Source organism: Gadus morhua, chromosome 20, assembly GCF_902167405.1.
Source record: "Gadus morhua chromosome 20, gadMor3.0, whole genome shotgun sequence".
In the NCBI taxonomy this organism is placed as follows: Eukaryota; Metazoa; Chordata; class Actinopteri; order Gadiformes; family Gadidae; genus Gadus; species Gadus morhua.
Window position 1 is genome coordinate 13388063 of NC_044067.1, and position 15905 is coordinate 13403967.

At 49.6% G+C, this 15905-nt stretch overlaps 1 protein-coding gene across 8 annotated transcripts in view; it reads left to right on the plus strand.

The window, feature by feature from the left end:
• kdm6a (lysine (K)-specific demethylase 6A) overlaps positions 1–15523 on the plus strand; it is a 37482-nt gene extending 21959 nt beyond the window's left edge. For 4 of the 8 annotated variants that reach the window (XM_030342824.1, XM_030342827.1, XM_030342828.1 and 1 more), the window contains 21 exons: positions 323–449; positions 958–1056; positions 1423–1642; positions 2102–2242; positions 3553–3645; positions 3946–4038; positions 4153–4260; positions 4665–5057; positions 5245–6089; positions 9039–9168; positions 9548–9653; positions 10749–10954; positions 11136–11188; positions 11330–11404; positions 11736–11884; positions 12002–12116; positions 12313–12500; positions 13212–13353; positions 13537–13663; positions 14148–14318; positions 14482–15523. In XM_030342824.1, the coding sequence (XP_030198684.1) occupies positions 323–449; positions 958–1056; positions 1423–1642; positions 2102–2242; positions 3553–3645; positions 3946–4038; positions 4153–4260; positions 4665–5057; positions 5245–6089; positions 9039–9168; positions 9548–9653; positions 10749–10954; positions 11136–11188; positions 11330–11404; positions 11736–11884; positions 12002–12116; positions 12313–12500; positions 13212–13353; positions 13537–13663; positions 14148–14318; positions 14482–14508 (3608 nt within the window). In that variant the 3' untranslated portion in view covers positions 14509–15523. Of the gene's footprint in view, positions 1–322; positions 450–957; positions 1057–1422; positions 1643–2101; positions 2243–3552; positions 3646–3945; positions 4039–4152; positions 4261–4664; positions 5058–5244; positions 6090–9038; positions 9169–9547; positions 9654–10748; positions 10955–11135; positions 11189–11329; positions 11405–11735; positions 11885–12001; positions 12121–12312; positions 12501–13211; positions 13358–13536; positions 13664–14147; positions 14319–14481 lie in introns of those variants that run through there. The other 4 variants (XM_030342825.1, XM_030342829.1, XM_030342832.1 and 1 more) reach the window with 4 other exon arrangements.
• Positions 15524–15905: the final 382 nt, after the last annotated feature.

A 15905-nucleotide genomic window follows, 5' to 3' on the forward strand; every position in this document is an offset into this window, starting at 1 on the left:
TGCGTGCGTGTGTGTGTGTGTGTGTGTGTGTGTGTGTGTGTGTGTCCCATTTGTTTCGGTTTATGATGGGCATTTACACATCAGGGAGAAGCGAATCCCGGACTTTAGTGTGGGGGTAGTCCAGCTGACTCAGGGCAGAGCACCCTCTACCATGGAGGAACAGTCACCTTTTGCACACCACTTTGAAGTCCCAGTTTCTCAGCTCCTAATTGGGGGCAACACGGCCTAGCATTCCTGCAACCAAGCCACTGTGTATAACCCCGAGCACGTCAGCGCGTGCCTCAGAGCTCACCCCGACACCCTGTGTCCTCTGTCCATGTAGGCTGGATGCATCACACCGTGGAGCAGCTCGGGGACAAAAGCAACAAGGACAGCTACGCCATCCAATGTCTGCAGAAGTCTTTAGAGGCCGACCCCAACTCGGGCCAGTCCTGGTACTTCCTCGGCAGGTGAGATGATCGACGACGCTCCGACGTCTGCCCCTTTCGCACCGCAGCGCCATTGTCTCTCTTCGGAGGGGTGTGTTTGCATGCACCCAACAGTTGAGGTGTTTGGATGTAGTGGCGGAGTCTGCGCTGCGTTTGGGTTCGTGCTTCGCTGTACGAAGACTGTTGACTGTTTATAACAGTGAATCCGCTCATCGCCCTGGGCACTGAAAGGCTTGTTCCCAAGGGGGCTGGACCATGTTGCAAAGGCTCAACATGCGTCAATGGCTTCAAAGGCCGTCTGGTCACTCGCTTATTGCCCGGCTAGGACACATCCTGGACAGTAAACCCTCTCTATGTCCAAATGGCCACCGGGTTGTCTGTGCGGTGTAAGCTATGATGCTGCTGGTTTGAGTCGTTGTGCCGTTGAAAAGCTAGTAGAATATTATTGTGTGTTTTTGGGGACTTGTGATCTCGTCCATATTTTGTGTTAATCATTATGTGCTCTCATGTTCCTTCCTCTCTGTCCCAGGTGCTACTCTAGTATTGGGAAGGTCCAGGATGCCTTCATCTCCTACCGCCAGTCCATTGACAAGTCAGAGGCCAGCGCGGATACCTGGTGCTCCATAGGGTAAGCAGTGAATAGTGGCAATCTGCCTTTCCAGCAGCCCATATGCATGACTCTGGGCTGTACCACGGATCACGGGTGTGCCGCCTCACAACGTGGGCATAACAGGAGTTATTCAGGGGGAAAGAAATACATATGACGGAGAAACTTGCCCTGTGACTTTTGAAAAATGTCAATGGCATCCTTGCGGACAATGTAGAACAGCCCCGAAACACAAAATGCATGTATATGGGCTACGAGTTAAATGACTTGGTGCTGGTGCACTTCTCAGTCTGTCCTCCTAGCGCTTGCAGCAGATGATGGCTCCCCCTCTTCACGGTGAAGGAGATGCGCTCCACTCTAATCCGCCCCTATAACGCTCTCTCCCAGGGTGCTCTACCAGCAGCAGAACCAGCCCATGGACGCGCTGCAGGCCTACATCTGTGCTGTGCAGCTGGACCACAGCCACGCGGCCGCCTGGATGGACCTGGGCACGCTGTACGAATCTTGCGGCCAGTCGCACGACGCCATCAAGTGCTACATCAACGCCACGCGCAGCAAGGCCTGCCTCAACACCGCCGCGCTCACGCAGCGCATTAAGCTGCTGCAGGTAGGGTCCCCCCGGTACAACCCCGCCCCCCCCCTCCCCCGCGAGGCGTCCACGGTTGTGTTGGCCGCTGTTTAATGTCGTCAACCTTGTCGGTGTGCACGGTTTTGTGCTGTTGGTATTGGCAAGCGATGACGGTGCCATTGGCTTATTATTCTCAATTGTTTATCATGCAAAATTATTTTATTTTTTTTGTGTGTTTTCTTTTCTTGTCCACGGTGATATGAATAGTGATTCATATTGGTGTGTTTTGAACACTCCGTTTTATTTTCACCTGTAACTCGTAAGGCATAACCTCATGCCATTGACCATGTTTGACCGGACTCCTTTTTGGTTTTGAGTTTTTTTGAATGTGCCATCTCTTCAACAGGGTTAACATTTCCATGCACTTTATGCAGTAACCACTATACACTCCAGCGTCTATAGCTGCTCAGCGGTACCTCTCTCACTCCACTCTCCTAGGCTCAGTTGTGTAACCTACAGCCAGGTAGTCTGCAGAGTAAGAGTAAAATGCTTCCTAGTATTGAGGAGGCGTGGAGCCTGCCCATCCCCGCTGAGCTCACGTCCCGCCAGGGGGCCTTGAACACTGCACAGACGCAGCAGGTGAGACCCAGAGCACAGGCTCTCGCGAGCAAGGCAGCACAGCCGTCTTCTCCACCACCACCTCCACTATTACAGCTGACGCCCCGCTCCAACACTTTACACCAAATTTGGCCTGTCATTCATTGGATAACGAGAGGAAGTGTTTTGTCATTTGGCACTCGGTGTATCCAACACTTGATTCGCCTCCAAAAGATTCTCGTTTCTAATTAAGTTGGAACAGGGCCCACACTGTAATGGTATTATTAGTAGAGTGGTGGTTGACCTTAGTAATAGCTCGCTCTGCTACTTATCAAGATTAAAATTAATCATCCAACCCCTCACCACACCATCATTTCCCGCATTCTTAAGTTTGATGAAGAATCACAGTTCTTTTAGTGCTGCTATTCCATTTTTATTTCTTCCCTTTGGCTGGGTTAAAGGAACAGTTCGCCCAAAAATGTGAATCAGCCATTATCCAGACTTCAGTATTGCAATAGTTATCGTGGGACTGGTAGTGTTAACTAGCCCTCTTGGTAGCAATCACAAGGCAATGCTATTGCGTGGAGCGCCGTTTACATCAGTACTAAAATACACATGTAAAGGAGTTAATTATTGTAGGATAGCAATCGTTCTGCTGCCTGAGCTGTTGCCATCATTTTATTTGTATTTTGAACTGGGGCGAATGGGACTAAAATGCCCTTGCTTTTTGTTGCAAAATAAGGAAATAGACAGGGGTTCAGTCGACCTTGACAGAGCAGACAATGGCAGGACTTTCTTCTCTGGGTGAACTGTTCCTTTGGGGTGCTTGTCTTCTACTTCCTCTTACCCTGCTAACCTGAATATGCATGCGCTGTAGAGTTGAATACGACCAAACTAAGCATGTTTTCATTTGTTCTGTGAGTGATGGGAATAACAACTCTTGTGCATAAGGCTAAAGCATAGCAGTTTACCTGATGTACCCTCAGCAGTCTTTTCACTCTCCGGCTGAGATGCATGCAATGTTTTAGCCTGTTGGGCTTAATCATATGACTCTGTCCAAATATTTAGTTTGTGAACACCGTTTGGCAATCAGCCATTAGAAGTACCTCATCTGTTATCGTGATTATCTGTACTGAGAAGAACTTACAATTACATCCAGCATTTGAAGCTTCGGAAATATGCAAATTATGCGCAACAATTGTTTCCCCAACACTCTGAAAAAGATTCCTGAAGTGCATGTAGTGACTTATTTTCAGTATCACGTTGCTAAACACTGCTTCAACACAGGGACACTTGGGGTCGTCCCCATCTTGCGGTCGCCCTATCATATTGTGGTTGTGTTGGGTCCTCAGGCGTGTAAGACAGAGGGAGGCCAAGCCTCCAGCAGCCAGGTGGACTCACAAGCCAGCCTCGCCAAGAGGAAACGTACCGCCAGCCCAGCTAAGGTATTCCGCATTTTGTTCTAGTTTTAGCAAGGGCTTCACACTCAATCCATCGAAATTGCCATTTTGTCCTGCAGTAAACTAGTCGTGGAAGGTTGCAATTGATCCTTGGAATTTGATGCATTAATACATGCATTTGATCTTCTACGCCTTTTGCATTTATATCAAATAACAAGCCTTTTTCTGAGAAATCACAACCTCTAAGCTTGTATCGTAAAGCATTGTGTCACCCTAGTTATAGTTTTGAATAATCCTGGAGCTCCAGTCATGTTCAGTTTATCTTATCTCTTCGTCTTAATGCAGGGTGCTGCTGCTGCTGCTGCAGCAGATTCATGGGCTTCCAGCCCGGTCCACCAGCAGATTCCCAGCTGGTATCTTAAACCACAGAAGCTTCAGGTGGGTCAGGCACACCACATCACATCTGTTACCAAGTCTACAATCCTGAGTACTCGTAAATGGTTGAGTATGAGTTCCGTATCTAATATTAATGTTCTCATGTTGTCCAACCAGCTGCTGGATCAGCTGAGGTCCAACCGGGCCAGTCTCAAACCTCCACAGATGCAGATGCTGGAACAGCTGGAGAACCAATTCTCCCTCATGCAGCAAAATCAGCAGCAGGTACACGCACGCACACTCTCGCACACTCTCGCACACGCACACGCCCGCACACACGCCCGCACGCACGCCCGCAAAGACACGGCAACATCAGCAGGAGGTACACGCACGCACACTCTCGCACACGCCCGCTCTCGCACACGCCTGCACTCTCAAACGCCCACTCTCGCACAAACACACGCACCTCCGGACACACACACCCCCGCACATGCACCCCCACCCACACACACATACACACATCCCTGCACACGTACGGTAACAGCAGAGACCCTAAATTATGCAGCGCGCTAATGACACAGTGCATTAATTATCCCATTTTGCATGCATGATATAAACCCAGTTAGCCTCCCATCAGTATCATTAATTGACGCCGCTGGTTGGGTCCCTCCCCTTTCTCCCCGCACCAGATGCGTCAGCAGGCAACAACCGCAGCAGACGGTCAGAACCGGCCCACCCTCCCAAACGGCCCCCTCGCCGAGACCCCCCGACCCCTCGCCGGCCTCTCCCGCTACCCCTCCCTCAACCACTCGGCTCCCCAGCCCACGGCCAACGGTTCGTGTGCCGCGAGCCCCGCGGGGCCCCCGGGCCCCCCCAATGCCGCTCCCCTGGGCAACAATCACACCCTGGGCCCCGGAGGAGGAGGCGGAGGCGCGAGCAACGGAAACGTGCCTTACCTGCAGCAGAACTCTCTACCTCACAACTGCACAGCCACCAGTCACACAAGCACCAGCAGCGCCGCCAGTAGTCCCAGTCACGCAGACGACGCCTGGAGGAGCCAGCCACGCAACAACACCTCTCAGGTAGCCCTCCCCTGCCACCGCACCATGTCTATAGCCACAGCTCGGTGTAATGAGATGTTTGGGATGAATCCTCTAGGGCCAGTACTTGTAAATTGTGGACGGATCTCGGGGGGGGGGGGGGGGAGTTTTGGTTGGGATGTTGCGGCGTTTTTTTGCTCAGGTTGTGCTCCCGTCTTTCTTTTCCCAGGGGCTTCTTAAAGGTCCAGGTTCACATTCGGCGGGTCCCAATGGAGAGCCGCTCTCTTCCTCCTCCTCCCCCCACGCCTCGCTGCCCTCCTCCGGCCCCGGTGCACCCAATCAGGTTGGACATTCCTCCGGGCCCTGCACTGCCTCCTCCTCGGCCTCCTCGCTGTCCCCCACCTCCCCCCAGACCACGCCCAACCACCTGTCCTCGCCCCCCCACGCCGCCACTACCTCAGGGGCTCACACCAAAGACGCCGCGCCTTCAGGAAGCAGCAACGGCACCGCCCCGCCGACGGGGGCCGAGACCACCGTCGCGCCCCCCGCGGGGACGCCGCCGGGCTCCGACGCCGCCCCCGCGCAGGGATTGACTAATCACGTCCAGCCTCGGGGGACGAACCCGTCGACCGGCCTATCGCAGCCGGGCTCTCCTGCCGCCGCTCTCAGTTCCGACAATCCACAGCTCTCCGCCTTGCTCAAGGGGAAGGCTAACTCTGGCCGCAACGACGACAACAACAACTGCAGTAACCCCGCCGCGACGCCGGAGAGGATCAACAACGTCCACCCGGGCCTCCACGCCAAGCCATCGGCCGAGCACTCGGCCGCCTCTTCCTCGCCGCAGTCAGCCACGTCCTCCGCCAAACCCTGCTCTGCACACCCCCGCGCCACCAACAGCCTCTCCTGCCTTAACAGCCCGTCCAATGACCAGGCGCCCAAGCTCAACGGCAAGGGCCCCGGCGACTCCAGGAGCCCAGTGAAGGTGGAACCTTTAGCCACGGCCTCCTCAGGCCTGGCTCCCTTATCCTCGGTTTCAATCTACCCCAGTTCCAGCGAGGTGCTGAAAGCGTGCAGGTAAGTCCTTTGCTGCCCGTCCCCCTTAATACCCCCCTGTGGTTGAGTCTGTACTTTCCCCCAATCAGACTTATGATACACATCTAAAGTGTGATGGCAAATGAGCTGAAATCTGGGTAAGGGGGCGTTTCAGTGTCTTTTGCTTTGTGTTCTTTTCGACCATCTTCATGTTGCTGTAAACGAGGAAATGTCAGCCCTTTAGCAATACACTGATTATAATTCACTTCTGAAAGCTTCATCCATTCGGACCAGTTAGTTTCTCAGGATAGGATAACTCCGTAACAGAAAGGGACACACGGTCTCACGCCACCCGATGCCGGGGTTGGTCCGTCGTCCACTCAGTGGACGACGGTTGTTGTGCTCTAACATTGGCCTACTGGATCCCAGACCATATGTGCACTCCCCCGTTGCTCGCATCTTCAACGCTGCCTTGCCAATATTGTACAGGTCACAACGATGCACCTTGGGAATGTTGTGCAACCTTCTCGAGACTCCCAATCATCTATGACGGCAGGTTCAATTTAGGTGGCTAATCGGCTAATATTGGGCTCTTTTTCCTATGGTTATGACGCTGGTTACTGAATGGTTATAATTAATGGATGCCGTCCTACTTTGAGTAGTAGCTAGCAAGGGTGTACACCATGCAATGTCATAGTCTGCCTTCAACCACTTTGCTTGACTTTACTTGCAACATGAATGCGCTACCCTAAGGGATCTGCACTGCCTTGAAAGGTAGCACAGTTTAGCTGGCGAAATTAAACTAAATGGATGTTTTGTCCTCCGAAGCCCTGAGCTCCAAGCTCAACATCCAAGGACGTCCCAGCCTTCATAAGTGCTGAAGGTTACGACGCAAGCCTTCTGCATGGAAACGTCCCACATTGTCTGCATATGGAGATAAACTTTCCGAAAAAAACGCTTTTGGAAACATTGGTTTAATCTTTTGGTGAAAAATAATGATTTGTATTCTATAATACATAATGCAATGATTAGATGCTGCATAAGTTAACTAGTTTATAGAGTTTTGTTGGATGTTGCACTATTCCAGGCAAACCCTGTTACTGCCATTCACAGTCAGAGGGTTGACCCAGGGCTCCAGAGTGCAACCTATTAGGTTGCATATGCGACCTAATTTCTTAAGGTGCGAGTTCAAATTGAATGAGGTCGCTCCGGTGCTACTTGCAGGAGGACGATTTGAATTGTTTTTTTTCTTTCTCTCCCCACTCCCGCGGTTGTGGTTGATAATAAAATCGTACTTTCTGGCTCATTCCTGCGAGTCCACTATTCTCTCTCGCTCCCTGTCTCTGCCTGCCTGTCTGCACCTTTTACAGTCTATGGTCTGCACACTATACTTGCACAGTCTTGCTGCGCACGCAGCACGCACGAAAAAGTAAACAAAGCAGATACAATATGAAGCGGTCGATAGTCGATTATTTTAAGGAAAGAAATGGGCCAGAGGAAACAAAAATGAGGCTGTTGTTTAGTGGTGCAACGGTTCATGGGTTTCCCGTGATCCGTATGGATCAACCCTCACGGTTCGGGACGCAAGTGATCCGCGGATCGGCTGATAAAAAAATAAGTTGTTTTTGAACCGGAACCGGCCATATTTATGTTTGGTTGTAGTCTTTTCGCTCTGTTCTCCGTATCAACAGTAGGGCTAGAACCGAGCGAAATGACCCTTGCAATGAGGCAACCGAAATCAATGAATTTACAAAATGCCAAATAAAACACGGCAAACGGTATTTCGCTACCATACTTGATGGAAAAAAAGAAGATGAGGATGTCTGCATTGTCTTGTGGCTCAAAAACCGTGACACGATCCGAACCGTGAGTTTTGTGATCCGTTGCTCCCTTACTGTTGTTGGTGGTGGTGGAGAAGGGTTAGCAGAGGAAGCGACAAGAATCTCTGATTCTTCTTCTGAAGACGACAGTGACAGGTTGGCGAAAAAGGCAGGGGGCAGAGGGGAGAAAAAGTACAGTTTTCAACAACAGTGGCTGGTGCAGTTCCCGTGGTTACGATATGAGGGACAAGCCATGGTGTGTGTGTGTACTGCAGGACATGTGGCCTGTCCGTTGCAGGCAGGACACATTTTGTAAATGGATCTACACAATTCAAAGTTCAGTCATTAAAATTACACAACGAAAGCCAAAAGCACAAGACGTGCAGGGACCGCTGCATCACATGAAGCTCCCAGCCCCTCCCCACCTCATTTAATAGGATAGATGAGAGCAATCGCTTGGCGGAGAATGAAGAAATTATCATCAAGTTTACCACCTACAACATCGCTAAAGAGGAACTCCCGTTAGCTCAGGAGGGGGTGCGTAGCTCCCCGGCTCCTCCTAGCTGTGTGTCGAGGTGTCCCCGAGAACGAAACGAAACCTAAGAGGAATATGGTGCTACCTAATTTGTTTTGGTCCTACTAAATGAAAAGCTAGGTGGCACTAGTGTTACCTGTGAAAAAGTTAGTCTGGAGCCCTGGGTTGACCCATGGGTCAGATTGACGCACAGGTCTGTTCATCTCACAGAACACGCAGGCCATTATGGCAGACAGTGGCCATTCAGACTCAGAAGCAATTACCTTATCAAACGTATGCATTCGTGGCTTATTGAAACTTTTCTATAATGGATGGTATCAATTCAGCGCTTGAATGTAAACATAAATCAATCTGCAAATTCTAAACGGTCTGATGTCCTTGATAAATGTGTGTGGTTTGAATTCCACACGGTAGACACACGGTTGATGTGAAGATACAATATGAAGTATACTATGTAAACCTATCAGAATGCACCTTCACGGTAAAACCTAGAAGTGCCTTCTCCTTTTTGTCAATCAAAGCCCGTACCACACATAACCTAGCATGTTAACATTGGATCACGGCCACAGTGTGGCCACAGTGTGACCCCAGTCCACTGGTCGGTTTCTCAAGCCGTCTCCTCTCGGCGGCCCACAGGAACCTGGGGAAGAACGGCCTGTCCACCAGCAGCATCCTGCTGGACAAGTGTCCGCCCCCGCGGCCCCCCCCCTCGCCCTCCCCCGTGCTTCCCAAGGACAAGCTCAACCCGCCAACACCCAGCATCTACGTGAGTACAGCGGACACCGCCGTAGAAGGACCGAGCTACGGATGTGGCTGTGAGGGAGGGTGGCTGGTTGTGAACATGGTTGATTGGTGGTTCCAAAAAAAAAAAAAAAAAATCCTTTTTCAGGTTGGAAAACATTAGCTGCCCATTGCATACATTCTACATTAAGCGTGTCAACCATTGTTTTTTATCATTATCTTATTACATGAATGCACAATTATAACCTTGGTTCAGACTCATGCCACATATGTTTTGGATACGTTCCTCACAATTCTTAGTACTTTGAGGACTCTGTTACCGGAGATGTCCATCCTTGGTCCATGCATGCCTGGATTGGGAAGGAGCTAACCTCTGTGTGCGTCCGACCCTGTGTGTCCCGCAGCTGGAGAACAAGAGGGACGCCTTCTTCCCTCCTCTGCATCAGTTCTGCACCAACGCCGCCAACCCTGTCACCGTCATCAGAGGCCTGGCAGGGGCTCTCAAACTTGGTACGTGGCCCCATACTGTGCAGTTGTGTGTGTGTGTGTGTGTGTGTGTGTATGTGTGTGTGTGTCTGCATTCTGGACTGTTGCTTGAAGTGTGTGTGTGTGTGTGTGTGTGTGTGTGTGTGTGTGTGTGTGTGTGAGATCCACCCTCACGTGGCTGTGTGGGTGTGTCACTGTGATCATTGGAGGACGTGTGCATGGTGATGGGATTTAAAGGGTGCCACAACAGCACCACCTGCAAGTAGAAAGTGACACTGCACTCAGTTGCTCGGCTGGCATCCGTTCGCTCTGGCCCTGCCAAGAACATCAACCCGCTCTGCTTGTCCCGATCTCATGTCCTCTGGACATTGCTTTCATTGTCAATATAATGGATAAAAATGTATTGTTGCACCGGTGATATGTATTTATTTAGTCTACAGCTAAACATGATCATATATATTTCATGTAAATTGCATTTTTCTTTTTTTTATATCCATTTACTGAACCGTACTGCCGTTTCTATTATTAATTACCTGTGAATCTATTGATTTTTATAGGATTTGATTTGTACTTCAGTGGTCGGTTTGGTGCATCAATTATGAGTGCAATGGTGTCAAATAAGCATCAGTCCCTGCGTACACAGCAAACACAGAGACTCTTTTCTCCGTCTCTGCAGGAGGACTTAGTGGGTTTTTAGGGCGTACAGCTAGTATGAGTACCATGGCTAGGGGCAGTGTTTGTGCCCATCGCTTGGCTGTGGGGAGCAGGGCTTTCACTGCTCTTAATGCAATGCTGCGTACTGCACTTGCAGTCTTAGTGGCTGGATCTCTATGTTTTACAGTTTGAGTCCATCTCATCAGCCACGTTTGCCAACATTTACCACCCAATTGAATAAGCAAGAAACATCTTCACAGGCAAATGCTTTCAATGATTCAAAATTCATCGTTATATTTTAAGAAATGCATCTCTGGTTGTTATTTGTAAGCACAATTTGAATACCCCCAAATTGTCATCACGACTCTTCCTGTACCTCATCCAATCTCGTCCGCTCCTATCCCCCCCCACTCACCCCTGAATTCTGAATGAGCCCTGATTGGTTCGTCCCCTGCTCCCCTACAGACCTGGGCCTGTTCTCCACCAAGACGCTGGTGGACGCCAACCCGGACCACCTGGTGGAGGTGAGGACCCAGCTGGCTCAGCCCACCGACGAGAACTGGGACCCCAGCGCTAGCCGGAAGATGTGGCGCTGCGAGAGCAGCCGCTCCCACACCACCATCGTCAAATACGCGCAATACCAGGCCTCCTCCTTCCAGGAGTCGCTACGGGTCAGTGGGCCCGCCACGAGCACTCACCCAGAATCACCTGCTCATTGCATTAGGCATTCTTACCATCTAAAACCTAACACTTAATGTAATACATATATTTATTGCATAAATTACATTTTAACCTTAAGCCTTTCCCACATTTTGAATGCAAAAAATATATTTTCGTGTTGCCACCATTCAGGAGGAGAGTGAGAAGAAGAAGGAGTTGGAAGCAGACGCGGCCTCTCCGGAGAAGTAAGTTCATGTCTGCAACTCTTACACCAGTTCTCTCCATCACCGCCTCTCTGGATATTTAATGGAACACCACTTTCGCTCTAAAATTAGGTGTTCTAGGGTTTGTTTCCCCTTTAATTCTGTGTCCCGTGTTCCCTTCAGTGCTGCACGCAGACGAAAAGGGCCTTTCAAGCACCTCAAGTTCGGCACCAACATCGACCTTTCAGACGAGAAGAAGTAAGTGCCCCCTCCTAGGCCCCCCCCCCCCCCCCCGTCTCCATTCACCCACACACCGCGGACCACCTGCCGTCCCGTTGCCTACAGTGCCTGCAGCGCGAGCCCTGTAAACCCGTCATTCACATTTACGGCAATAAGCAGACACTTTTATCCAAAGCGACTTACAACTGTCATACCTATTCAAACCAACGGTGACGTCGTCTATGCAAGGCGGAAGCCAGAGAAGTTGGGGTTAGGTTTCGTTCTCGGGGACACCTCGACACACAGCTAGGAGGAGCCGGGGAGCTACGCACCCCCTCCTGAGCTAAGCCCGCCCCCGGTCTTTCCTCAGGTGGAAGCTGCAGCTCCAGGAGCTGGCCAAGCTGCCGGCCTTCGCCCGCGTGGTGTCGGCAGGCAACCTGCTCAGCCACGTGGGGCACACCATCCTGGGCATGAACACGGTGCAGCTCTACATGAAGGTCCCCGGGAGCAGGACGCCAGGTATACCAGAGGACCCTCACCGCCGCCTCTTCGAATCGCTCCCCCCCTGTTCCTCCTCGTCCTGGTCGCTTCGGCTTATGTTTTTTGTAACCGCTAGTGTCTTCTTGGTCACCGAAGGTCACCAAGAGAACAACAACTTCTGTTCGGTCAACGTCAACATCGGGCCCGGAGACTGCGAGTGGTTTGCCGTGCCTGAGCCATACTGGGGAACCATCAATGACTTCTGTGAAAAGTAAGTCACAATACTGTTCTTGTACACAAATGGCAACCAGAGATGTTGTTTGTGGTATAAACCACGATAAGGGTAAACGTCAACGTTGCTTTATAAATCAAACACAAATGTTTTAGCTCGTTAATCACCCGTTAACCGTTTGAATGCCGTGATTCAAGATGATTGACCTGCTTGTGGGCGTGTCCCTCCTCTGCAGAAACAACATCAACTTCCTGATGGGCTCGTGGTGGCCCAACCTGGAGGACCTGTACGAGGCCAACGTGCCCGTGTACCGCTTCATCCAGCGGCCCGGGGACCTGGTGTGGCTCAACACGGGCACCGTGCACTGGGTCCAGGCCATCGGCTGGTGCAACAACATCGCCTGGAACGTCGGCCCCCTTACAGGTAGGCGTCAGTCAGACCTGCCATGGTACTGTGGTGTTGAAGGCGTTAGCAGGGCTTTTGATTGCAACGAGACGCGTTTCCAACAGAATTACCCAGGGTATTTTAGTCCCAGGTACTACATATCTGCGTCGCCACTGTGGTGTGAAGACCGGCCATGGTTAGGCAAATGAAGGTCCTTTTAAGATCAGGCACATAATTAATAAAGGCCATGATAAAGCTAGAAATACTGAGAGAAACGAAACCTTTGGAATGTCCTCACCCCCCCCCCCCCCTCCACCACCCCCAACCATAGGACCTATTAACTAAATGTATGGTTCATATTGTTGTAATAGCCAATTTGAGACAGTGAGTTGAATCTTTTACCGGATCCCACATTACTTTTTAATGGCCTCGGACCATCTCGAACCCTAGACGGCTTTGTCTGAGCTATTGACTAATTGCCAATGACAATGTATTTGGAAGTCAACATTGACGAACCAGTGTGTTAATAGATGTAGAAAGATGTAAATATAAGTAGCTCATCTAGCATACCAGTTGGCTGCAAGTTGAATGTTGAATGATGTATGCCAAATAATGGATTTGCATGACTGGACAATTGGAACATGGTCAAAACCTTCTGGCCTAGTAAAGTGACTTAGACCATGAATGAATGGGATTCACCAAACTCAAATGTGCCGTGTATCACAACAAGGGTGTACTTTGGCTCCCCAGCACACCAGTACAAGCTGGCGGTGGAGCGCTACGAGTGGAACAAACTGCAGAGTGTCAAGTCCATCGTTCCCATGATCCACCTCTCCTGGAACATGGCCCGGAACATCAAAGTGTCGGACCACAAGCTCTTTGAGATGATCAAGTGAGCACACACTCCCATCCCCAGCGTCATGTTGTTATTGCCCGGGTTTCACATTTGGTGTGTGTATGTCGGTACCTTGCATTTGGGGGCTTTCACTTGTGATTTGATTACAAGTCAAATCACTTGATTCGAGGTGAAACGTGGAATCAAATAAAGTTTATAAAATGTGTGTGTGTGTGTTAGGTACTGTTTGCTGCGGACGCTGAAACAGGTTCAGATGCTCCGGGAGCTGCTGCTGTCTGCGGGGAAGGAGATGGTTTGGCACGGCCGGTCCAGGGACGAGCCGGCGCACTACTGCAGCATCTGTGAGGTAGGCACTCATTCTCAAGGTCACCGCTGGCTCCCTCGACAGCTCTATGAACCCCTCTGCCCGCACCCCACCCCAAGTGTCCTGAGCACAGAGCTAGCTGTCTATAACCCACCCCCTATTTATATTTAATGTTAACTTGAAATGTTTTTATTTAATTAGTTTGCCACAATCAAACGAAACGTTCGTTATTGTTTTATGGTAAATGGACTTCATTTATAGAGCGCTGCTTTTTTTAACCAGTGGCCACCAAAAGCACTTGACAGTATTGCCTAACAATCACCCATTCATGCACACGAAATCACACTGACGGCGGCGTCAGCTATGCAAGGCGACAGCCACTTGCATTCGACTACCTCCTGAGCTACTACCGCCCCTATGTGATGCGTCTGCATGTAACGTACTTTGTGTCAATGTCTCTCAGTTAAGGCAAAAAGCTAATATGTGGCCCAGGGTGGACCTCACAGCTGTGTTCTGCTCCATTCAGGTGGAAGTGTTTGACCTGCTGTTTGTGACGAGCGAGAGCAACAGCAAGAAGACGTACGTGGTGCACTGCCAGGACTGCGCTCGCAGGGGCAGCGCCAACCTGGACAACTTTGTGGTGCTGGAGCAGTACAAGACAGAGGACCTCATGCAGGTCTACGACCAGTTCACACTGGTAAGCAAACACCACTCCTCCATGTTCGCGGGATCGTTTGGTTAGTTTCAGACCGAAGATTATTAACCGTGAGTGATGCCATTGTCCGCAGCGCTTTTGGTTGAGATTGAATTGAATATATGTTGAGGGAGATCGTAATGGTTTGTTTTCTGTCCCCCTCTAGGCCAGTCCTCTGCCTTCGTCCTCCTGATGGTAACACAGTATTGTTCTGCGGACCACTAGAGCTCTGATGGACCGGACGGAGCACTCTGGAAACCATTTGTTTTGTTTCTGATATTCAGGAAGTTAGCTGGCAGTGCTCCCCACTGCGCTCTGTAGCTATCCCAAAAGGCAGCTGTGTGAAAGCTGTGTGTCTATGCAACCTGCCCCGAGCGGTCTGCCTCCCCCCAGTGGACTGGAGGGCGAACGGTAGCCTCTCCCGTCACCATGACCAGACTGTTCTACTGCTGGCCCAGCTGGACTTCTCAAGAAAACAAACAAAACAAAAAACGACTATTAATAGAAGAATGGTTTTGTATATATTGTGTTACAACTGGCAAACAACATCACATAAAGACTACTGACACGCTAATCGCCCCCCCCCCCCCCCCCCCCCCCCCTTTATTTTGTAATCCGTTAGTGGCTTTACACATGAGTTTATTCCCTCGCCCCCGTCAACCGTAACTGGCATAGCTGCTCTTTTATGTTAGATGGCTAGATGTCTCCTTGGACAGGAAACGAAGAAAAACTGTTTTGTAATGTGAAGAGTAGAGTGACATGTTGTTTGCAACATTTTCCTCCTGTTTTTAATGGACTTAACGTTTCCACTTATTTTCGTTTGTTGGAACCGTTTCTTTTGTCGCTGGCTTTGCTTTTCTATGGTTTAAAAAGGGTAATTAGTTGGAAAGAAACTACAGCCAAGTCATAGTGAAAAGTGGGTTGCACATAGACAAAGGAATAGACTTTTTTCTAATTTTGATGTAAATTTACACTATTTATAAATGCATATTTATTGCTTGAAAATATTTGTTGATGGAATGCTGTAATTTTTTTTTCCAGAGAACCTGCCATTCAATTTTGAAAGATCCTTGTCACTTTGGCCGTGGCATCTTGTACGTTTTCTATATCAACTGCTTAGTAAGCATTGTACAGAGACCCTCCTTGAAATGGTTTTATTGTTTGAAGGATGTTTTATGCGTCAATAAACAAAAAAATCTTTATTTAAATTTTTGGGATTCTTTGCTGATAATTATTACATCTCATTCATCATAGCTGGATTCTCAAATGCCAGGTTATTTATTGCATTGCATTTATTTATTGCATTTAATACCGTTCTTTCATTGTTTCACACATTCAAAGGAATGCAGATCTTTGAGAAATTGCTCTTGTACACAAATGGTAACCAGAGTTGTTTTTTGTGGTATAAACATGAGGTACAAATCAATAAACCTTTGATTCATAAATCAGGCACACATTTAAAAATGTCACCTTTTAGTGGGACCGCAAGAGCGATCACAAACGTACATTTGTACTAAATTAATACAGTTTGGGCATCGTCTTGGATTACGCATTTTAAATAGACTCCCCCATCACAACAGTGCAGCTACT